Raw genomic sequence first — 24,884 nt, 5'->3', positions numbered from 1 at the left:
AAAAGTGTCTCTAAGCTCTCTCTATATATATATATATATATACGATTCTGGCGTGGCGTGTACCTTAAGCTGCGAGTGTTCAACCCCTTGCAGACGCAGGACATAGGACAAAAGTGGCCCATTCGGGAATGGGCCCGGTTCCCAAGACACAGACACCCGGTAGCTGTCTACCGCCGCCGCTCTTACAATTACCGGTGCTGATGTCGGTAGACCGTCCGCGTACGTTAAAATTACCACGCTCGGCGCTGACACGATCGGCTCCGGATTGTGCTGCGACGATTTCAGGAGCAGCGCTACGCGAAACTGCAAACGCCAGCGTTGTTTTTTTCTCTCTTTTTTTTCCCCCCCCCCCCCCCCCAGTGAAGATCGTTACACCCCCCACAGGGAGAGAAACGATTCAACAGTTTAAGTGCATTTCACCTAAAGTCTACAGTCGGGTCTAAGATTATAATGTGCGTGGATGGAATCTCTTGGGAATTATTTCATTATGGGCATTTTATTTTATTTCATTAATTCTATCTGATTCACTTAGATCTATGTATTATTACATTATATTACATACAGCGAACGGAATAAGAAAGATCGTTCTGCTTGTAATTTATCTGCGGTTTATCTCAGATATAATATCTTCGTCTCTTTCTCCTCATGTTTTTTTTCCTCACTTTTACATACCCTGTACTTGGTGTATGGCTGCAAATTCTCGACTAATATTTGATCACCTTCGCCCCATGACTGATTCCGACAGTACTGCCATGTCTCAGCTAATTCTTCGTATCTCCATTGAACCAGGTATGAAATGCCTCCGGCGCGTCTGTCTATGTCTACCCCTTTCCATTCGAGACTGAGCGAGGTCGCCGTCAAGGAATCCGCGACCAACGCCGGCGCCGGTGGAGTGCCAATTTCCGCTGTTTGTCAAAAAGATTTTCTCGCATGGCTTATAGAGAATTTTATACAATGACAAAAAGAGTCAGTAGATATTTCTATTTTTATCGTATTTGTACGTCCGTGTAAACAATTTTAGAAGAGAATTTAATTTTTAATTGTGATAATATAGAAAAGCAAGCTATAACGCAATGCTCGCAATTGCATCATAAAAAACAATATACGATCATCATAAACAGAGCAATGTTAAAGCGATATGTTCTGTCATCTCGTGTCGCCTTAACCCTGCGGTTCGAAGATTGAAGAATTAAATTTAAATACCCAATACATAAATGGTCGACACCGAAAGAGAACGGATGTTCAAAGAGTACAACGAGATTCTAGATAATCTAAAAGAGACGTTTTTGGAGAAGTGGAAGACGAAAGTAAATAACAATGCGAAACTAGAGGATTTCGATCGTTTTCGAACCCTCGGCGCCGGTGCCTTCGGTCGCGTTGTTCTCGTCAAACATAAATCAACATCCGCGTACTATGCCATGAAGATTCTCGATAAAACGGACCTTGTGAAGATGAAGCAAGTAGACCATACACGTAACGAAAAGCGTATTCTACAGTGCATCAACTTTCCTTTTATGGTCTTTATGCATTTCTTCTTCAAGGTAAGGATCGCTAAAAGCGATATTATTGATCCTTTGAATCTTATAAATATATATGGAACACATCAAGCAGATTGATTTTTTTTGACAAACTGTCTTTAAAAAAAATTAAATTGTCTATTCCTACACAGAAAAAAAGTTAGTATTAAATTAAGACAAATTTCTCTTATATAAGCAAGAATATTATAATTCAAAAATATTATTCTTAGAAAATTGAAATAATCTCATAATCTTCTGATTTGATTAAATTTGTATTGACATACACAAGTAAGTACTTTTGCTCAATTCAAGATTAAAAATCTTCTGTATGAAAATTATAATATTTTTACTTATACATAAAAATATATATATATATATATATATATATATATATATATATATTTACACTAACACAAGTTTAATCAAACCTACAATTTTTCCAAGAAGATTATAATATTTTTGCTTATATATGAGAATATCTATCTTAATTTACTAATTTTTTTCTGTGTATATTTAATAAACATTCAAAATATTTCTGTAAGACATAAATGTGTTGTATTTTAATCTTCAAGGATAATTCGTACGTGTACATGGTAATGCCGTTCGTTCAAGGTGGCGAGATGTTCACTCATCTCAGACGTATGGGGAAATTTGATGAATCGCTGGCAAGATTCTACGCTGCTCAAGTTGTCTTAGCCTTGGAATATCTGCACCATTGCAGCCTGATCTATCGAGACTTGAAGCCAGAAAATATTTTGATACAGAATTCCGGCTACATCACGGTGACTGATTTCGGTTTCTGCAAGATGGTAAACGGTCGCACATGGACGTTGTGCGGCACACCGGACTATCTGGCACCGGAAGTGATCCAGTCGAAAGGTTACGGCAAGGCCGTCGATTGGTGGAGCTTTGGCGTGCTGATTTACGAGATGAACGCGGGATATCCGCCGTTCTACGCGCACGATCCCATGAAGATCTACGAGAAGATTGTCGCGGGCAAATACAAGTTCGCGCATCACTTCGGTGAGGAGTTGAGGGACATATTGAAGAACATCTTGCAGGTGGATCTGACAAGAAGATACGGCAATCTGAAGGAGGGCAGCATGGACATTAAGAAGCATCGCTGGTTCCAGTCCATCAACTGGATCGAGATCTATCATCAGAAGGTGCAACCGAGTTTCATTCCCCAGTGCAGTAATAGCGGTGACACAAGCAATTTCGACATTTATGATGAAGTACCGCTTGAGATCTCCTCTTTTGATCAGTATAATAAAGAATTCGAGAATTTCTAAAAACAGCTGGCGCTTACATAAAAAAATATAAAAAGATCAGAGATTGAAAATAATCACATAAAAGATAATTCTTATATATCACGCGTGGAAATATATTTAACTATCTTTTTAAGTTTAGAAAGTTAGTTTAGTTTGACGATAATTCTTCAAATATGGGAAACATAGTTTAAAAAGAGAGAAAGAAATAGAGATAATAACACATAATCTATACGCGTTTCTAAGAATTTAGGTATTATATATATATATATATATATATATATATATATATAATATATATATATAATACCTAATCGTTAATATATATATTATTTCTAATCGTTAATATATATATATTATTTCTCTTCTTATTGTTTTATATAAACATAGCTTGATTGCATTCTAAGAGTGACATTTAACTATAAGTTTGAGAAAATATTGTCTTGCGTTAATAATAAATAAAAATGTTCTATTCAGCAATAATTTTTCTATACCTACATAATAGGTATATTATTATCGGATAATTTGTGTGAGCAATTTATAATTTATAAATTACTATCGCGTGAAAGACGTGGTTTACCTTTGAGCTGCTGAAAATAACGATTTAACGCATCGTGACAGCCTAAAACGCAGTATAATTCCTTCGGCGGTAGCAATTCTTGCGTTCCGTTCTGCAAACATACATCGAGCTAATGTTACGCATTTATTTCTCTCAGAATTAGAAAAACATTACATAAAACAGCTATGTAAAAAAACTACGTTAATACGGCTTTATGTAAGTTTAGTTCGATAATAAATATCATAAAAATGGCAGCGATACTAACGCAAACAGCTTGGCAGCTTGTCTCGAGCGCCTGTTCCCATGCTTCGCAGCCTTTCGTACACTGCAACAATAAGCATAAAGATAAGAAAATAAAGAAAATAAAACAATAAAGACAATATCACATATTCGAGAAAGGAGCGAATCCAGACTTTCTACATCTCGCAAGAATTCTGTATCAAAAATGTAGAACATAGCACATATTTGATCTTCTTTCCGGTAAAACACCAAATCCAGCAAATGCATCGTGTTTTTCTCATTGATTTCGTCTTATGAGAATCTAATTTAATTTTTCGAACACACATTGTTGTTCTCGTGTGAATAGGTTTCGTTTTAATTACATGCTAGATAATACGTAAGATAATATATTTTTTTTAAATATACGAGAAAAATTTTATCTTTATACAAGTCATACTGAAGACAATATGAATTGTCTTTTGAAAGGTGATGAGCATGAGTAAGATACCTTACTTATCTTATTATTATCGTATCGCAACGTCTAATTTAACAAATCTTCAGAGGACAAACCTTCAAAGAATTTACGTTCTTCTTTAAAACGACAAGTGTTTTAATACTTCGCAAAGATTTACAACGTTTCGTCATCTCGCACGTTCGTATTTCACGTCTTGAACATTTCATGTCTCGGATGAATCACTCCACGCGGTGTTGGATGTTGGATTTGTCGAAAATCGAGTCTGTCCGACGCGCATCCTCCCATCGAAGGTCGTCGAGCGTTTTCTACAATTCGCTAAAATACAGCTCCGGAAGTGGCCGAACAATGGGTCACGTTATCCGGAGCGACGTGACATAACTCGTGCGGCTGCGTGGCGAAACCGTAATTTTTCGTGGCCGCGTCCGATCTCGGGCTGCATGGCACGTGTCTCAAGTAACGCCCACGTTCATAAGACGTTCGTTGCGTGGTACCATCCATGTCGAGCATGGATTTGCGAACTGAAGTTTAACGCATTAACTTTCTGCGCGAGAGGATGTGGGCATTTGTCGTCGACAACAAGCTAGTGGTAGCCGAGGACGCGTACGGCGCAGCTTCAACTGCGTCAATGCACGTTGTTTACCTTGTGGTTTATCGATGCAACTCATACGACCATGAAACTCTCTTGAGAGTAATCTCAAAAAGAAAAACCCTATCCCTCCCTCTTAATATCAAATAAAAATGTAAAGCTTCTCTAAGCCACTTTAAATCAATTTAATTAACATCTGACGACGTGCAATATATTAACGCATTTATTGATATATTAACTTTATTTCATTTGTTTATTTTTCTAAAATTTGTGAGTTTTAAAAAATTACTATATACACATATAAAGAAATAATTATTAATTAGAGAAAAGAATTAATGATGAAAAGCAGATTTGATGAATGATTCTTTTTTTTAATATTACTGTATTACTTGCAATTTTGCTTTGGATTATGCTGATTATTTTTTTCTTTTTCAACGTGAGAAATTTCTTTCGTAATGTTTCAAACAGGCATTTATATATATAAGTGCCGTTGAGTTTTTAAAGACAACATTAGAATAAAAATGCATTCAAATGTAACTGGTAGTATAAATACACAGAAGCAATTCATTTCAAGTGGCTTGAGAGAGCAAGTCTTGATAGATTCATAAACATTTGAAACATTTCGATCATCGCCGTCACTTTTTTGAACTTGTGCTACATAATGAATTTTTGATAATTTCGTAGTTTCTGCCGTTGTAGTTTTCTTTTTATTCCAGTGCCACAATTTCATCTGTCTTAATAAATAAGTGTAATTTTGTAATGTATAGCAGAAGATCTATTTTAATGTCCGGATACAAGAGGTGCTATTTAGCAATTGGCAGACTGACATACCGCTTTAGTTCGAGAGACGCCGCATATAAATAATACTGCACTCGGCATTGCGGAATAATAAGCAAATCACATCGTACGAGAAACCTAATTTCCTTGAACAAAATTGTAACGTATTCCTATCATTGATCTAGTTCTACTATTCAAATTAATTAAAACTTTGTTGGAAATTGATTTACATTAAATACTTTAATTTAACGCCAGTTCTGTTGTTTTTTTTTGAGAAAAATACAATAACCACACTCAAAGAATAAAATTTAATTACGAAAAAAGAAAAAAAAGACGGATTGAGATATGACATTGTTTCTCAACTGATATTTTTTTGTCGCTGTCTTACATCATGTACACATTTGCTGTTAAGATATATACGAACGAGGTATTTATGAATTCTCTGGACAAAGTTATAATCATCTAAATATTGAAATTCCATATATTTTCGATAAAAGAGAAATTGCGGATTAAATAATCGCGGATTAAAAGTCTAAATAATTAAAAATCCAAACGTAATCGGATAACTTTTCGACAACAGATTTGTTGAATCTTAATTAATATTATTGTTTCTTTTATCAACATATATATATATATATATATATTTTACGAACATATTAAGGTTTTAACAAGCAATTGCTATCATATGTTTGTATTTAAAAAAGTTGCAAGTCTTTAACGCGGGCTGTGAACGATCTTTCGAGACGTCGTATTATAATAATGATCATAATAACGCGTGCATATATGGTGGTGTCTAAGGGTATCACATAGGTCAGCTCGTCGAAAAGTCTGTGGAAAGGAACCTTCAGCGGCAGATAAATGTTATTAATAATCATTTGACGGTGAAACTCTACGACAATCCTAGTAAATCATCGAGACACGAGTGTCATATCTCACATAACTCAAAGCGTACTCATTAATTTGCCATAAATATTAACATTGTTTTTGTTAATCGCAGAAATACTTAATTCAGCAATATTTAATAATTTTAATATATTAAAAAATTATTAAAATGGATTTATTTTTATTGATTTTTACCAAAATAATTTAAGTCGTTCAATTAATTGATGTGTGTGTGTGTGTGTGTGTGTGTGTGTGTGTGTATGTATATATAAATATTCAAACAATATTACATATTACATATTTGATAGCAAGATTTGTTTTGCGATTCTGTTTAAGGTCCACGCAGAAATATAAAGCGCTTATTTTATTTACGCCTCCTTATCGCGCGAGTAGTATTGAAAAAAATTGTTGATTAACGTCTATCTATAAAATATCTAATTTACGGCCACGACGAAATCATCGTTATACGACTCCTCGCCCTTTTTGATAATTCCGATTAATTTACAATTTCTTTTTTAGCAGATCGATCGTTATCAGTTTTATTTTTTTTCTTTCTTAGAGAATGTAAATATGTACCCTATGTCTTCTACGAGAGGATGCATGAGATCCCGAAGTTTAATTCGCTTAAACGAACATCTGGGCGCTTTAATTCGACGTGCCTCAAACATAGGTTTTTTTTTTTTTTAACGATCTAGCCATCTACAATAGGGGGGGTTGACAAAACTATCAGACAGTAGAAAATGGTCGAGCCGAGCGGCTCGGCTCAGCGGCCGCTAATTTCTCACTTCCTCATTAAATCCTCAGCGTATTATGCCCCCAGCTGGGCCCTCCCTCCACACGCACGACTCCCCATAGATCTTCATCCTATCACGGACGAGCATCTGTCCTCTCCTCGTTTCGCTTTAACCCCATTTACTACTTTCAGTCTGGCTTCGCGACCATAGACGAGTAGAAAAGAGAAAAGGATAACGAGTACGGCGCCTCGAACAGTCTTCTTTAAGTAATGTCTTTATAACGAGCTGCTAATTTACGCGTAACCAATTACCGATGTCAGATCTTTCAATACATTCTGACATTAATAGATTACCTTGTCTTGTCTCGCATTGATTGCATTGATCTGGTAATTTTTTTATTGCATCTACGTTTAGCAGCTTGTTGGAATATTTAAAAAACATATTGTAGTATAAGAGATTAGATTTTTATATTTATTTATTGATACTTTTTAACAATTCTTGGATATATTAATATCTATACAATTTCAATAATTTTTAAAAGTAATAATAATGGGTTAATAATTATTATTAATAATTAATAATTGTTATTAAAAATTTCCGTTATACAGTATTAAAGTATTTTAAAGTTTTCTTTCCACTTATTACTTTGTAGTGGGTTACAATCTCTAGCATCTGGCAGTCTTTACATTTACAGCAGCAATTTTCAAGTCGAAGTGGCTTCTGGCAGTAGTCACTATCAAGAAAGGACATTTGTATGGATATCTCGCTGTCAGTGGTCCTCCACTTTAGTGCACGTCAGACAAACATACTCGTCCGTCTGGTTTCGTGGCTCGCGATACACGGAAGCAAATGTTTATCGTTCGTTTGTGGTTTATGTGTATCTTTCGATACGTAAGCTAAAGTATGCCATGTAAAGCATGAAAAATGTTTGAAATATGTATTTTAAGTAAATTTGTATTCGTAGATTTCAATTTAATAATGTAAAAATCCATTCTGAGTTTGTATAATTTATCTTGATGTTTTGTTTATTATTGTACTACAAGAAGCATTCTTTTTATATGTTTTACTTCGATTAACGGTTGCAATTTATTAATCATAAGCTGTCCGTAGGAATCGGAAGTAGTCATCGACGGATATTTCCGGAGGCGAGCAGGGGATGCAAGGCTACATTAATATCCGAGAACGAACCAAAAAAATGAGAGGGCGTTGGACAAAAGAAATTCCAGTGGTATTAATTCGTCGTTATCGACCTGTGAAATTACCGGAAGAGACGTAAAGTCAATCCGTTTGTGAACGTCGAGAGCGATAGCAAACGGCTATGGTATATTACATATCGATTAATTAGATAAATCAACTACGCACTGGATTATAAAAATAGAAAATAGTTTGCTTTTTATGATAAACATTTTGCTTTTTATAATCAAATAAAATAAAACTAGGCGTTGTAATTTTTAAATTAATTTTCGTAATTTTCTATAAAAATTTAAAAAATAATTTAAGATAAATTCGATGGTAGGCACAAAGTGATACATGAAAGATTATGTAATCTATATATATATATATATATATATATATATATATGTGTGTGTGTGTGTGTGTGTGTGTGTGTGTGTGTGTATATATGTATATATAGATTACACAATTTTTCATGTATCACTTTGTGCCTACCATCGAATTTATCTAAATTATTAAATTATAAATTATTAAAAGTTAAATTTCTTTGCAAGACAAAAGAGCGATAGACAAAGGCTGAAAATGGGTCGCGCCGAAGCGCGTAAATGTTCAACTAGGATCAGCTAGTTCAGCGAAGCGTCTTCCTCCATCTACGTCGCCCCAATCCGTTACACGTACGCGTTACTGGTGACTTACGAACCGTGAAACGAGCCGAGGGAGGAAATCGTTTTAAGCGCAGTTCGCGCGGTAATTCACTTTCCAAGCCTCGCTTCGCAACGCGTGTAACGAACGTTGTGCCGCGTGCGATATCCTGAACGACACGAACAAGTCCGACTCATTGACTACCGCGTTTTTTTTTTTTTTTTTTTTTTTTTTTTGAAGACACGACAATTAGGCACGCCAGAATCCTGTTTTGTCCCCTCCTCGTGGGGTTAATTACCCCGCTCGTTCCCTATCCTGGAGACACGCGTTGCTGGATATCCTTCCGGCGCCTCGAGGGTCCTTTCATTGTTTCATTCTCATTGGAATGTATACTCTTGATGACTTTTAAATGTTGAGCTAATGACAAAGGAGACAAAGATAATTTCTATTAATCGGGCTAAGTCTAGTTGTTAGTACAAGGTGTTTTACGTTTCCATTCAATTCTTACGATCACCATGACATGTAGCTTTCTGGATACATCCCTATTTTTATAATTCTTTATTCTTTTTATTTTTTTTCTATTAATTTTATAAAAAGACCAAATGTCCAAAATTTTCTCTACAACGGAATAATTGTGCTTTCGTTAGATTTGATTTATTAGTACATATTTAGATCCGTCTTCTTTATTGGCCGTTAACTTTAACTGCAGTTTAACTGATCTCTCTTTTTAGAAATGCTGACAGAGGATCAGTCAAACTTATTTATTCCGTCCGTGCTTAAACCGGAAACAGGACACGCGCGCGGCTCCAGTCGCTCTCCCAATTTCTCCGTTTTTCCCCATTCGCACTTCCGTTTCGGGGCGGAGAGGAACCGAGAGAGAAACGGAAAGAGAGCGGCAGTGCCATGGATGAAGCACGAGAGAGTGAATCCGGAGTCGCACGGTAATTTGGCGACATCCGCCATAGGTCGCACTTGTACGCGATCCAATTTAACAGTACGAAGCCGTACTAAAGAGAGAGAGAGAGAGAGAGAGAGAGAGAGAGAGAGAGAGAGAGAAACAGGGAGTCCCCGGGCCATTCTTTCATTCGTCGCGCGCGATACGTTTCGTACGTCGGTCCCATTCATCGGCCGTGCGTTGTTTTTTTTTATTTGCCATTCGACCATCTCCGCCGTCGCCGCGAGTTAGAAGCGGCGGGGCCCCCTGGGGGCACCAGCGGAAGTACTTTCATTGTGGCGAGGGACCGCCGTCCCTTCATTTTTGTCTCCGACGTCCGCACCGGTCATTCGCGCATCCCACCGATTGTTGCCCCGAACTTCGTCGCGATCATCACATGCGATTAGACGTCACCGAGGTGGAGAACAAGACAACAAGAGAACAAGAGAACAAGATACCCTTTTAAAGATGTCAGACCTCTGACCGCTGATATCCCGATACCCTTTCATCTAACTTCGTTCCCTTATATTCCCGATTACATTCCCGTTTATTCCCTTTGTTATATGATAATTATAAAGTCATACAACTTGTTACTGATCAAAAGCCAATGATTCTGAATTCATCCCATATGGTAGCGGCAAACGGGCGAATTGGATTGATACCCCCACACAGAGCTCTAAAGAGAGTTCATACATACATCCCGGAGGTTTGATGCAAATGATTAGACATGAGGTTACTTACTTGATCGATCTTGCATCTCGCGCCGCATCCTACCTCCGAGCTCAGGTCGTCCGTCCGATTCTGAAATCAAGATCGCACTCTTTTAAACAAAGTACCAAGATAATAATAATTTACGAGTCTCATCGTTAGAAAATTAAACGAAAATCTCTGCGGTACGTTAGATTTGTTGCCTTCCGAGATAAACGAACGCGATAAAAAAAAAGAGATGTTGAACGCGACGAAAGCGTGAGCGGAGCGCGATTATGTTACGCGTAGGGAAATAAATTGAATCGCTTGCCGTCTTTAAAAGACGTTAAACTGTTCCATCCGGTTCAATTGACACCCTCCCCCCTCCCTCCCCCCGGTGCGTGCGTTTGACGCGGCCAGAATGAATCGCCGAATATAATCGTCCCCAAGGTACTCGGTCCTTCCCCTCTCCCTGCCAACGTCATAGATAACGCGCGCTCGTTACTGCACCTGTAGTACGTTACGCATTTCCGAGGCACAGGTGCACGTCCGGTTCTTGATGGAAGCGAGAGTAATTGGAAAAGACCCAGTGGTCGAGATCGGCGGAGGGAGAGGGGAAGCGCGAGTGTATCGTTGTGGGGTGCGAAGCGAACCGTAGTCGCCGTAGTCACCACTATGGGAATTTTGGCCGTTTGATTTGTTTAATCGTCATCTAATTATCATAATGCATTTTAACTCATAGAGTCCCACCTGCGGAATATAAATTCGTATTGCTGTGAGAACGCTCGCCGAGGGATTTTTCACGCGTAGCTCGATCTCTCCATTTTCGTCATTAATTAATGACGAAAAAAAAATATATAAATTTCAAATACAGAAATATCACATGCGCTGAAATTGCGCGCGGCAAATTTTTTTTTTTTTTTTTTTTTTCTTACGCGGCCGTCGATAGTCGTAAATATTCATTTACGTAATTTTTGATTGGTCGAGCAGAGTGCCGTTACGTAAAACGCGATTTATCGCAAATTAAACGTTACGGCTTCAGGCTTTAAAATTAAGTATCTTCGCTATTCTTCGCAAAAGAGACACGCGCAAATACATGCGTGCATCTCTCGCGAGGGTACAGCCGCGCGGTGTGTCTCACATGCAGTACGCTCAACTTCGAATTTCCGTAATTGGATAATGCGCACGTCGCAGAATTGCCGCGAACTGAAATTTCCGCAGAAACGACGATAATCGCAAACCGCGTACGTGTGTGCGGCTCTCCGCCGCGTGTTTTTCTCGCGCGTTACAAACCAGCGAGCATCGACGCGAGTTCAACAGATAAGGGGTGAACCAGGGGAGGGAGAGACAGTGTTTTCGTGTACTATCTCGCCTCTCTCGTGGATGTATCAATTTTACGATGAATTTTTTTTTTTTTTTCATTCCACTCGCAGCTTTTGCGTCTCGTGGAAGTATGTTCTCGGCGTCGTTTAACTTTGCACTCGATTAATCAATCCCCGCTTTGCACGTCATCCAGAGATCTCTTGTCGCCGCACTTCAACGCTCTATCTATTTTATCTATCTTATTAAATATCTCATTGCTGAATTTATTTTTCGTTTTCTGCAATGCATCTTTGACGTATCTCAGGGACATCGCGTCAAGTTCACACCAATTTAATTGTAATCCTAATCGTCGATTCTCTCGTTTACCACATCGCAAATTATTTCGGACTTTTTTAAAAAGAACAAGAACGATACGAAAATGAAATATGAAATATAGATAATGTATACGAGGAGATAAGTGAAATTTACAAATTAATTCTTGTCCCTTTTAATTTTGATTCGATGTTCTTTATTTCAAAATTTTACTCATATTACTACATTAATGTATTAAATTATGTACTAATGTATAATTTATACTTTTACTTATACTTATGCTTTTAACAAAACTTTCTATTTGATTTCTAATTAAGATAATTGAGATTCTGCGTTGCATGTCAAACAGTTTTTCATCCAAAAGGAAGTTTTGCAGAAAGCAGTTAATAGAACAATCATTTCTCTTGGCAAACAATTCCTAGAAAACGTTGCTCTCTTCGATCGCGAGAGCAATTTGGCGGAATGATTTGGCTTCTTCGTGATTAGTTCCCTTCGTGATTAGTTTCCCTCTTCAATTAATTCCAAACGGGCGATCCCTCGTTAACTCGACTTCTTTTTCGCGAGTGCTTCCGTTCTCACTGCGAGTTCTAACGAAATTTATTTAAAAAAAAAAAAAAAAAAAAAAAGAAACATCAAATCACCTGTTCACCAGAGAACGGTTTTATCTGATCTAAGATAATCGGCTAATGCATAGGTGCCCGTCCTTCCGTACGTCCTTCCGTCATATCCAACGTCTTCGTCACGCTCGAAGACGCCGGCCAACTGTTGCGTCTTCCCGCCGCTGACCCGACATAATCTTCAAGACGGAAATAACAACGGGTACTGAACACGGAAAGTTCTACCACACGGAAATGCTCATTCGCTACTCAGTGAATGGCGCTAGGATTCCATGAACATTCTTGGACATTTTAAGAAATACTCTCTCCCTTCCTTTTATTACCTATAATTATACACAGTATGCATACTTGTATGTTTACTTGTTCATCTCTTTTTTTTCATTTGTTTCTTGTTCTTTTATTTTTTTCTTTATTTTTTCATTTGTTTTTTCTACCTGTGTTCCTACATTCGTATCGTAGACTTTTGTTTCTTTCCATACAGCGCAGATCTTATAGCTACTCTGAGAAAAAGATTTCCTTACATTGAGAAAAAAAGTTGTTAACTTGACTAAATTTTTCAACTAGATTAAATTACTACCTACTAAACTAGATTAAATTTGTTCAGTTCAAATATTTATATATTTAAATTAAATATGCAAAATTTGTGCTGTATGAATTTCTTGTCTTATCTTGTCTGCTAATTTTTAACAATGCCAATAAACAACATTGTAACGAATAAATCTGACAGATTGTTATTGTTGTAACTATCTTTCTTCTTTACTCGTAAAGCGGAGATGAAAATATAGATTTTTAAAAAAGTGGAAGATCGCAGAATATAATGTTATAATAAAGAAGGCCGCTGAGATTCAAGGAAAATCTTCAAAATATAGCTCTTACGATGGGTCTGAAAGGAACGTTGGCCACTTGATATCCGTCGTAGAAATAATACGACATGGACATGACGTTATTTTGCATGCGCGCGGCGTGTTGTTTCAAGTTTAAGGTAAAAGGTGTCGGATTTTTTCTGCGGTCACCAACGTGCACGGTGGTCGCACGGTGTTGGATGTATACCGGCCGAGGTCCACTCGATTGGAACAACAGAGCCTAAGATCGAGCATTGCTTTCGACGATCAAATCGCCGATGCGAAAGGAAGGACGAAGATGCAAGGTCCTGAATATTAGCGGATTCCATAGTGAAAAAATGTGAAGCATTCATCTGTCATCATGAAATATTATTCGCATGAATACTTAAAAATATAAAAAATTTTGAAATTGAGAGAATAAGAAGACTAATATTTTTTAATATATGAGTAAATTAGAAGAAAAAAATAAGCAAATTCGAAACAAGAGAAGAATATGTTATAAGTTTTTTTTTTTTTTTTAATTGAACGCTAATCTTCTCATTTGCAATATTGTGATTTTTTTGTAGATGCATTTTTTTTTAATAGGGCGATTGAAACCGCTTTGCTCGTTATCTCATTTTCTGAGATTCTTCCTATTTCTTGTTTGTTAAAAAGACGCCGGCAGTATCATTCAAATGCACGCAAACGTTTTCTTCTATGAACTAAGTCAATTATTCTCATATTACGTCGGAAATTGAAAGAATGGACATCACGTTGAAACTGCAATTATTAATGTAACGACCAGGAAGTTCTCCCAGCTTCGATTTCGTAATCATCACGCGCATTTTAATTATTCCCGATTATACTATTTAATACTTATATTATCTAAGTTTCACATGTTAAAATTCAAAATAATTACTCGTTTACATTTATTTTATCTGCGCAGCAATTTGATAAGCAGAATAGAAAACTTAAATAAAATTTAAATAAATACATTTATCTTCACATATATACATATATAACAACAAAGTTGTACGCAGTGTAAAAGATAACTCCTGTTTTTCAAAATATCAGAAAATATCACAAAGCCGATTTTATTGTAATATATAATATTGAATTATTATTTTATAGTCACATAAAGAGACAAGCTTTATGATACGAAAAACTGACTGAGAACCCTTCCTCTCGAGTCAATTCGACGATTCGAATTGTGGAAGCGATTAGGTGTTTATATGCGTCCTGGCATGACTAATGCGTCTCGACGAAAATTGTATTCCGGCGATCATTTCCCGTGAATGAAATCTGCAACGTTGGCGCGACGTGAATTGAACGGAGTGAAATAAAAATCGACGATGACGTTGCCGCGACGGTCGACCTCGTTTAAGTCGCACGAGATGAGAATCTGCGTTATCGTTGACCTTAAGTACATCGCAGTCCTACATCGCTAATCCTAATGCGATCGCACGAAACATGCCGTCGTCGAAAATGCACTTTTGCGCTCAGCGATTTTTCATTCCCTGAACGGCGGTGATCTCTTAATATAATTATTAATGTAAAATATTAAGACACCCTATCACGGAGGAGTTTCTGAGAAAAGAGCTGTCGTCCCCTTTCCCATTATATGCGATTAATCTTCCGTGGTATTTGCTCTAATGCATCCGACTGCAGTTGCATACGGGTCCACCCACATCCATTTTACTAAAGTTCGGGACGTTTTTCGTGAAGTTACCACGGAGGGAAAAAACTTTGTAGAGATATGTAACCCTCATAAAAGTTGAATTGACGATCCGTTACGTCTTGCCTGCGATAGATCACAGATTCTTATCCGAGGAAACAGTGAGATGTTTCCATTAAAATATCAGTCATTTGACAATGATCTGCACCTATTCTATTGATAAATGTCAATAGAGTTGGGGGCTAATCAATTAAATGTTTGACTGCGTCGAATAATAATTTAAAATATTCTCTCCTCATTTATAAATGAACGTTTCATGGTTCAATTTTTTTCATAGTTCTTTATAGTTATAGTTAAAATACATTTTGCTTGTTCTTTTGCATTATGTTTCTTAATGCAAACAAATCCTGGGAAGCACGGCGCCAACCGTTCTCAACTGACGTCATTCCAATTAAAACGCGTATATATACGTTGACATATATACGATAGACGTGACCAGTTCGAGCGGGTAACGAGTTGCAGCTGAAGTTTTTAAGTTAACTTTTGGCCTTAGAGCTAATTAATAAAATTGGGAAGATGTTCTACCGTGCCAACGCTCATTTGTTGGATTAGCAAAAGTCTAATTCGCACAACATTTCTCGATTCGCGAAAATACTGATGTTCAAATTCTCTTATCTTTCGTCAATTGGGAAATAATTTATGCAATATCTTTTTATACAAAAATATAAATTCTGTGCATGAAATTAGACTAATAATGTAAATAGTCTCCATACTCCAGATTTACGTTACGATTAATGGTGAAATTCGCACGATTATCGATGTCGTGAGGTGAACCCCTATCATTGTAGGTGAGAGGATGTGGCCGGCAGGAAGTTCATTGTATATGGCTACACATATAATGTTGCATGCCGGACGATCCTGCATATTCGACGTAACATCAGGCTCGTCGCGCGAAAATCCGGAAAATCTCACTTAATATGTCATATTTGGAACATAGGAATATATTATTTATTATTATTATTATTATTCATGCCAATATTTATTTTGGGAAGATTATATATATATCCTTGCAGAAAGCAATTTTAATCAAAAAAAGAAAATTTGTTAAATTCTCGTATCAATTTTATCTATCTCTTGATTAATTATAATTATAATTAATTATTATTGTTATTATAATTATTATAATTTATATCAAAGTAAGTTGTATTCAAAGACTTGTTTACGGACTGTTAATGCAATATGTGGAATAAATACATAAATAAATACGCATAATAAGTATGTAATGCATAATATAAGTATGTATTGCATGATAAGTATGTAAATATGCAATAATTATGTACATAGTAAATAGATCATGTCAGTGGATAACTATTGTGTTTTAAATTTGTACTAATTTAAATTATTTTTATATTATAATATTATAATATTTAACAATTTTATATATTATATTTTTTTGTTGTATAATTTCATTATTGTTAAAATTATTAAATACTATAATAATATAAAAATAAAAAATTTAAATTAATATTAATTAATTATATATTTAATATTTAAGTACACATAATTCATTAATTTCTATTACAAGATCGCGCATGTTGAATAATTAATTTTTTTAATATTATTTAGATTGTTTAGAATCTTTTTTGCTTTCATTTATGGTAATCTCTAAATAAATAATGAGATACATTCCTATTTTGATCAGTTATCTCCAATAATGAGGCAATGAGGCAATACCTACAATAATGCAATGTATTTAAATTTAAGGTCGATATATTTAGACTTACAACTAGACAAATCATGTGCGATATCGAGGAACGATAAATTATTTATTACGTAAAATAAGAGTTATATCGTAAATTCGAGATTAGAATGTCAGGGCTCTTCAAGAGATGACGCTTGAAGAATATTCCATGTGGATGTTACGCAAGCTTAAGGTTATCTTCTAAACATCACCCTGAGAGATAAGAATTTTACTACTAATACTCATGTATTTAGTAAATAATGCGGCGTCTTTGCGCCGCATTACTCATTACTTTTAACCGAGTAAACTTACTCATTATTTTTAATCGACTAAACTGCTTTAAAAATTTTAGAATATTAATATTTTTCAAGGTTAAGCAACATAAAATATGTAAACTCATTCCGTCATTCTTATATAAGAAAATTTTTCCTCGTTCTCACGTTTTAAAGTTAGTAATTATGTTTATGTTTCTTAAAAACGCGCTAAACACGCACACACACACACACACACACACACACACACACACACACACACACACATCACACACACACACCACACACACCACACACACCACACACCACACACACCACACACACACACACACACACACACACACACACACACACACACACACATTATATACTTAACATTTAACACAATTTTATAATGCTACAAGCATATAATATTACTGTATAATATATATACATGAACAATAAGGATATAGCGTATTGCGTAATTAAAACATTCTATATTTATTCATATTTATCACAAAGGTTAAACATTCGATAACTTAAAGATGGCAAAAATATTTATTTTTACTTAATTTGAAAATGCTCTTAAAAAAACAAATTTTTCCCAATTTATACATTTTTTTAGTACTGATCTTTCAATTTTTAATATAAATTTAATGAAACATCATAAGAACCATAATTAGAAACGATAAATTATTATTTCATGTTTCTACCTGGAAAAGAAAAAGCTAAGATTATTATCACATTGCTACGCTATTTCAATCATTTGAAGGCGAAAGGGGAAAAGTCAATCACGCAGTAAAAAAATGAATTATGCACTGTAGATAATGGATCGAAGAAAGTGATTCTTTTTTTCTGGACCACATTTCCCTTTATCTGGCGACGGCGGGATAATTGATTTGTTAGCACGCAGACGAGGAAGGGTTGCGAGACGAGTTCGATGACTTATAATCGAGCAACTATCATAAAATTAATTAGTAAAAATTAATTCTTCCACACGCAGCTCGTATCTACTCATCGAGAAAGAACGAAAAATCGAGTCGCTATACATAAAATTGTGTATTCAATTTAATAATTAAAAATTAGTTTGTAGACGTATTCTTTATTATTTACTTGCAATCTTTTAAGATTATTTTTTTATGTAGCTATTTTTTGTGTTAAACGTTGTCAGTACAGTGCGTTGCCGATTTTGTCAAGTCAGCTGGAACTTGACAAAGCCAATTGCGGCAACCAATTGTGCGACATTCAAGCGGCGCGCTCAGTATTGTAACACTGGATTTTTATATTTTGTTTTGTTTATAATGTATATGTATTTGTTTATGCCTCAAGCATATCTCATCATGTCGGCACGTTCGCATGTTTTCGTAATATGTATGTACGTACGCCGCTGCCGGCTCCGTCTTCACAAAGTCTCTTCCATGCGCTTACTGGAAGGAGAAAACTTGACAAAATCGAACTTAACAAAATCTGCAACGCACTGTAATTGCACGAAAAATGCGTTGCTTTTTATTTTAATAACAATATGTTCATGGGTCTCTTAGTAATTGTTATATAATGTATAAAGAGAAAAAAGTATCCATTTGTCTGATATAATTGATACGCGAGGAATTTTAAACGATACATGAGTGAGTAGAGTCTTTCTAGATCGCACAAAATTGAGCGATGATCTGATACCAAAAGAAGCGTTGGCGGCGATCTTTTTGAAGAGAGTTAAATTGATAATTGGTACCAATTCCGTTCTCCTCGATTGTCAAACGCACAGATTAAAACCTTTTTCAGGCGCAGATCTTTCACACGCTATCGTAATGGACCAGATTTACTTCGATGCTTAAAAGTAAAAATAATATTTGATTGTTTTAAATAATATCTCTTTGGAAAGTTCAAATGTGTATAATTTTGGCTTTTTAAAAAGTTGTGTTTTTCATTTACGACATTAATTATCACATAAAACCAACGTAATACATATTACAAAAAAATGTAACAAATCACATTTCCAAAATTTTAACCGTGCTCTTTATTAACGGTTTCATTTTATATATATAATTTTCTTATAAAAATTAATAAATATATAAATAGCCTTTTTTTGTTAAAAGTTATCAAAATTGTATATTTGAATTTAAGAAATAATAAAAGATTTCCAGAAATTTAGATCATGCGTAGAGCTTGCGACGCGCGATATGACATGCGATCATATAATTCGCATAATTAATATGTAATAATTCAAGTCGATGAAGGCGGCGCGCGAAAGAACGAACGTTTTTCGTCTTTCTTCGTAAAGAAAGGGATTAGATGGCCCTGTATCCGTTACGTGCTCGTCTTTCATCCTCGACGCTATGCTTATGGGCTGCCATGATGCGCCGTCGTGTAGTTAAGTTAATTAATGAATGGTACAGTCGGGCTGGAGAGTGGACTTAAATTGATACGTCCTTCGCCGCTCGCGCACAGCCATTTTCATGCCGCCGCCGCCGCCGCCGCCGTCGCCGCGCGACTCACAACCGGGGATGCTGAGGATCAAGTGCATCGATAATGCATCTTTTCTTTTTAAACTGAACATTTTACAACTGTAATTTCATTTTTTATATCATTTAAGCATCGTTAAAAAGCGTTCGGAAGGCAAAATATATTCCTCGGAAGAAGAATATTAAAATAATTTTACGAAATATCCTTTCTTACTATTGTATTTGCTTAGAAATTTGTTAAAAATTTGTTAACATTTTAACAATTTAATTATTAATAAATGACAAATAAATAACAATTTAATTATTAATAAATGCCAATGCTGTAAGAGATCTACGTGTTTGATGAGAATGACCAACGGTATCGGTATTCGAACGAATTGAAATGTCATGATTCTGTTAATTTCAAGCCTGCTCATTCAAAGTACGCGATTTTCTTACGCTTTCGTCAAATTGGCAATTCGATAGAAAAAAATTGCGTCACGACGGCAAGGATGCGCGTACGTGCGTTGCATCGTTGAGGAATGCAACTGGGTCGCCGGTGCGATAAATCGACTCAGTGATATAAATTTCGAGGACCGCAAACTGCGCCACGCTCTTTAAACAATCCTCATTAATTAACACATCGCGTCAACGATGATACTCGCACTCGACGTGAAAGCCGATTAGATGGCAAGTGGAAAGCACTTGGTAAACGCGCAAAACGTTTTTACTATTTTTTACCGAGAAAATGTCTACAAAGTTGAAGAATATATTTGTGATAATGGTCATAAAATTGTTGAAAAAATTATATCTAAATTTTTCAAAAATAAGTAGATACCGGAGCTTGTATGATAACTTAAAGAAATTAATTTTTTTATAGTATACTTAAATTAATAAAAAATTATACATTATCTAAAGTAAAACATGCATTTTTTTCGTAAGACAATATGATATGATTAAGTAATCATAAATAACATTGATAAACGCGACCAAATATTCGGTATAGACTAAAAATATAATGATCAATTCGTAATCGCAAAACATTGTAACTTATCGTTTAGTTCGGTTTTTTTTTTTTTTTTTAATATACACTACAAATAAATAAAACTGCCATCTTGTTATCAAAATTCTCATCAGTTATTTGTCGTCAGTTCTCATTTCGCGCGAAAATGCACATTCGCTCAATTTCTTATCTCAATAAAAACAGACCTATCCGGATGTTAGAGATCGCGATTTAACATATTTTTTATGCTGGCGGAATCGACTCCCGGCTTTCACCGGGAGTGACAAAAAGAGACTACTTTCCTCAAACTTTACATTTTTATCCTCCTGACACGAGAAACCTTTTAGCGTTGTTCGGTTATAGAAGCGAACTGTTTACTTGCACTAATATCTAGCCTTGTCTTATCGCACAAAGAAAGACGCCTACCTGCGTGAGGTCCAAGTTCGGGCATTTGGAAGCGCATTCCTTCTGGAGACTGACCGGAGGGACGTGGTCCTCCAGTTCCTCTGGCAGAAGCGCGATGGCCGCTCCCGCCAGCACCAACACCTTCAGCAGAGAGCATAATCCTGTTCCTAACATAATAATCCCCTCCCCCCCCGGTAGAACCTTGCGCTCGATCAGCTTCCGCGTGATTCCCTGTCGGCGGCAATCCTATCCTACGATGGTCATCGCTCCCCTCGATCCTCTCGATGATCCGTGGATTCGCTAATCGAATCGATGCCTCTGCATGGTCTCTCGCCGGATCCTACGAGATGCGTCGCGACGCCCGTTGTCGTTATCGCCGTCGCCGTCGCGGAATCACGTACCGAGCATCAAGCAGATGCGTCGGAAGTTTGCGAACAAATTTTTCGACTTCCGTTAAAAATTTGGAAAACGAAACGACAATGCCAAGCGGGCCTCCCAGGAGGGCACAGGTTGCGCAATTATCGTGAGTAAATAGACGTTGTTATCGAATTATTTGAATGACAATGAAGTCTAGAGCGTGGAATTGTTCGCGTGGCGAACACACACGCGCGGATGCTGCTGTTAATTTTTCTCAAGCTATCGGGAAAAAACTGTTCTCCACGCACTCGGTTCATACGAGTAGCGAATCTCTATCTCCCGATGTTGTTCTCCAAGATTATCTCTTTCTCACGATCTCTTTCTCACGATCAAATTATGGAATGCTATCGATAAGCAAATAACTACAAAGTTTTTCTCCTGGATATTGATGACGCACGTGAATCCGGTTGCACCAAAGGTAGTAATACGCGCCAGAATAATCAGTCCTCTTCCGCAGTTTCTTTTGATGTTCGAACAGCAAAACGATCGAGCGATAAGAAACGGGCAATGATCGTCGCTCGGGCAAACTACGTCGATCGAAAACTTTCGCGACACCAGGCACAAAGTCCACGTACTCGATCTACGAGTTTAGCACTGTAAAATGTTCTCCAAAGCCAATTTTTTGATCCTTCGTCGATTCAGGTGCAAAGATTCGCTGTCAATCCGACGCCGATTTTTTTTCAAATTTTTTGCCTCGCGAAAAATTACCGCGTACGATTGTTGCAATTGTTGCATCACCACACGTGTTTGGCTTTGGTATCCGCCGTTCGTTTCTCGTCGTTCGTTTCTCGACACGGTCTGTGACGTTCGTGTCACGCGGGTTCGAGGCGAGCGGCGCGCAACGCGATCACGCTGTTCGTGGCTGGCGAGCATAAGAGCAACTGACTCCGAATGGCCACTCCAGAGTCAACCATCCCCCACCACGGGTGTGAGCACCCTTATCTGCCCTGCACTCCGTTTGCGGTCAATTCTCCTCGGCGAAGGTACTCCGCCGCTCTTTGTGTGGGTGCCGGGAGCACAAGAGAAGAACGAATCCGGAGGATTCTGCCATCAGTTCGTACGGTCCACTGGCTGACTGGTCAATTGGCAGATTGACCTGTTCTTACTATCCTCGTAAACTTTCATTCATCCATTCGCACGTGCCCCTAGCTAGCTAGCAGCCAATAGTTATCTTATGAGAATCTCTATGAGAAGCGTAATTGACACTCGAGATACGGAAGACAACCGGGAAAAACGCTTTCAATCCTCTCCCCCCCCCCCTCCCTTAATATCATGTAAATTTGAAGTCATATATTCATCTATATTATTAAGTCTTGTTCTGTTTTTAGCATAATGCAGTACAGCATTTTACAGTTGTTATTCTTTGGTAATCAAGTAGCTTGATTTTATAATAAATAGAAATCAGGAATTTTATGTATCAGAAGTTTGGTTTTATAAAATATTTGCAAATATTTAAAAACATTTGTTAATTAATATGTATTTTTTAAGTACAAAAAGAAATTTGAGTTATAGAGAGTTAATATCCTTCGTGATTTACCATTAATTTGTATCTTAAGTTGTAAAAATTGATTTTAAATCAATATGTATCCAAAAATTAAATCTTAATACACACACACACACACACACACACACACACACACACACACACACACACATTACTTATATTTTGTTTATTTTTTTTACAAAACGAAAGCTCGAAAGCACAAATAATAAAAGTTGTTCTCCTAAAATATTGAAAATTACTTTTTTTATATCGATTTCCGACATAACATAGAGTCCATTTCTTTCGCAATTCGATAATTATAATATAAGGTAAATCTCTTTTTAAAAGAGTTTTTTTTTTCTAAAAAAATATTCGGTAACACGTTAATGTTTTGAAACAATATTTAATATCACATATATCTTATTGTTGAGTGAAGGTAATTTTTATTCTTTTGATTCGTGTCGCCAGCGATACAAAGTAAATTTGAACGCTCAACAAACGTTAAACGAAATTCTTTCATTTGAATCCTTCAGGAAAGAATGCATCACTCTAAAATCTATGTACACGCGCGCTTTAACGCCTAGGAGTTGTTAATGACATTACTTCGATTGTCTTAAAAAAAATTGTAATTCTGAAACAAAGCCCCTTTTCGAAGAGATGCAATTGAGTTTGCGAATTGTCAGTTTGTGAATTTCATTTAATAAAGTATTTTTATTAGAAAATTTTTACATTTTTAATTTTTAGGAAAATGTTAAATGTTAGAAAAATATTTATTTTTGTATCAATTTTATTGAGTGGCAATGTAAGCTGTAATGCTGCTTTCTTCTTGCTCATTGCTTTTGACGCGCTTTACAGAAGAAGAATTATAATATCTATTAATGTCGATGAATTTAGGATCGGTCTTGCACTTCTGCGAACCCTTTAGTTCTTCATCGACTGTTATTCTCGTGAACATGTTTGTTAGCTGTGAGCTCAAAATGATGATTCATTTCGACAGATTAAATCTGCGGACAACAAGAGTCAGTCAGTATTTGTGATGCCATTGTTAACAGCACGACGCTTCTTTCTTCACGATGAAAGGCTTCCTCGAGAACGCATATTTAAATGATCGAGTCGATCTTTGACTCGTATTCATCGATTTCAAAAAACTTTCTTTATGAAAACGCCATTGGCAAAAGAAAAGTGCATATATATTTAAGACAATAAAGGAAATTAAAAGCTCATTTCTTAAAGCTCAAAGAGTAAAGCAATAAAAAAAGATTTAAAGATATATTTCACATATTTTTATTTATAATAAAAAAATTATAAACCTTTTAAGTATTCAAGATACTTTATATCAAGTTTCATTGCGATTACAGAGATTAGTTTTGCAGATAAAAATTGAATTTTTACTAAGAGTACAAATGAAATGGTGGTATAAATAAAATTAAATTTATTTACAGAACAACTGCATAATTTCTGCACTGAATTTTACATAAATAATTTTAAATGTTTAAAGTATTTAAAAATTAAAAATTATTTATTTACTTATATAAAAAATTAATATTTTTATCATTATTTCTTAATTACATTTCTATTAGAACATACTTTTATTTATTTATTTAAATTATTTTTATCTAGGTTTTAAAACATCGCAAAGTTGTTTATATTACTTTTAAATGCGATTTATAATAATCTGTAAGTTTTTCATAATTTTTTCATCGTTATTATGAAAATAAGTGTAATATTTCTTACTTATATGAATAAAAGTAAAGAAATGCAAATAATTCCAATTTATTATGAAAGTTAGATTAATGGTATATTTTTCGTCTATGAGTCTTCTTCAGTTGTGAAATAAATAAACTAAAGGTTTTACATAACAAATAAATAATAATACATAAATTATTAAAATATAGTAAATAATAGAATAAAAACAATCAAAAAGCCACATCAAAGAAAATAGTTA

At 35.7% G+C, this 24,884-nt stretch overlaps 2 protein-coding genes across 3 annotated transcripts in view; one reads left to right on the top strand and one right to left on the bottom strand.

The window, feature by feature from the left end:
- Positions 1 to 22,509, bottom strand: part of sev (receptor protein-tyrosine kinase sevenless) — a 34,764-nt gene extending 12,255 nt beyond the window's left edge. Inside the window, exons 1-6 of one of the 2 annotated variants that reach the window (XM_011639346.2) lie at positions 21,061 to 22,509; positions 10,508 to 10,567; positions 3,610 to 3,669; positions 3,366 to 3,456; positions 673 to 905; positions 64 to 303 (exon numbers count right to left, since the gene is read on the bottom strand). In XM_011639346.2, coding sequence (XP_011637648.2) covers positions 64 to 303; positions 673 to 905; positions 3,366 to 3,456; positions 3,610 to 3,669; positions 10,508 to 10,567; positions 21,061 to 21,213 — 837 coding nt within the window. In that variant the 5' untranslated portion in view covers positions 21,214 to 22,509. The remainder of the gene's footprint in view (positions 1 to 63; positions 304 to 672; positions 906 to 3,365; positions 3,457 to 3,609; positions 3,670 to 10,507; positions 10,568 to 21,060) is intronic. The other variant, XM_011639347.2, reaches the window with a different exon arrangement.
- On the top strand, positions 1,215 to 2,996 carry LOC112552675 (cAMP-dependent protein kinase catalytic subunit beta). Its single transcript, XM_025218407.2, has 2 exons — positions 1,215 to 1,541; positions 2,090 to 2,996. The coding sequence occupies exons 1-2, from the start codon at positions 1,215 to 1,217 to the stop codon at positions 2,807 to 2,809; spliced, it is 1,047 nt and encodes a 348-aa protein (XP_025074192.2). The 3' UTR covers positions 2,810 to 2,996.
- Positions 22,510 to 24,884: the final 2,375 nt, after the last annotated feature.

The sequence above is a fragment of the Pogonomyrmex barbatus genome, unplaced genomic scaffold, assembly GCF_055798465.1.
Source record: "Pogonomyrmex barbatus isolate J1 unplaced genomic scaffold, ASM5579846v1 scaffold2, whole genome shotgun sequence".
Classification (NCBI taxonomy): Eukaryota; Metazoa; Arthropoda; class Insecta; order Hymenoptera; family Formicidae; genus Pogonomyrmex; species Pogonomyrmex barbatus.
Note: the sequence above shows the minus strand (reverse complement) of the source record. Positions and strands in the feature narration are given on the sequence as shown.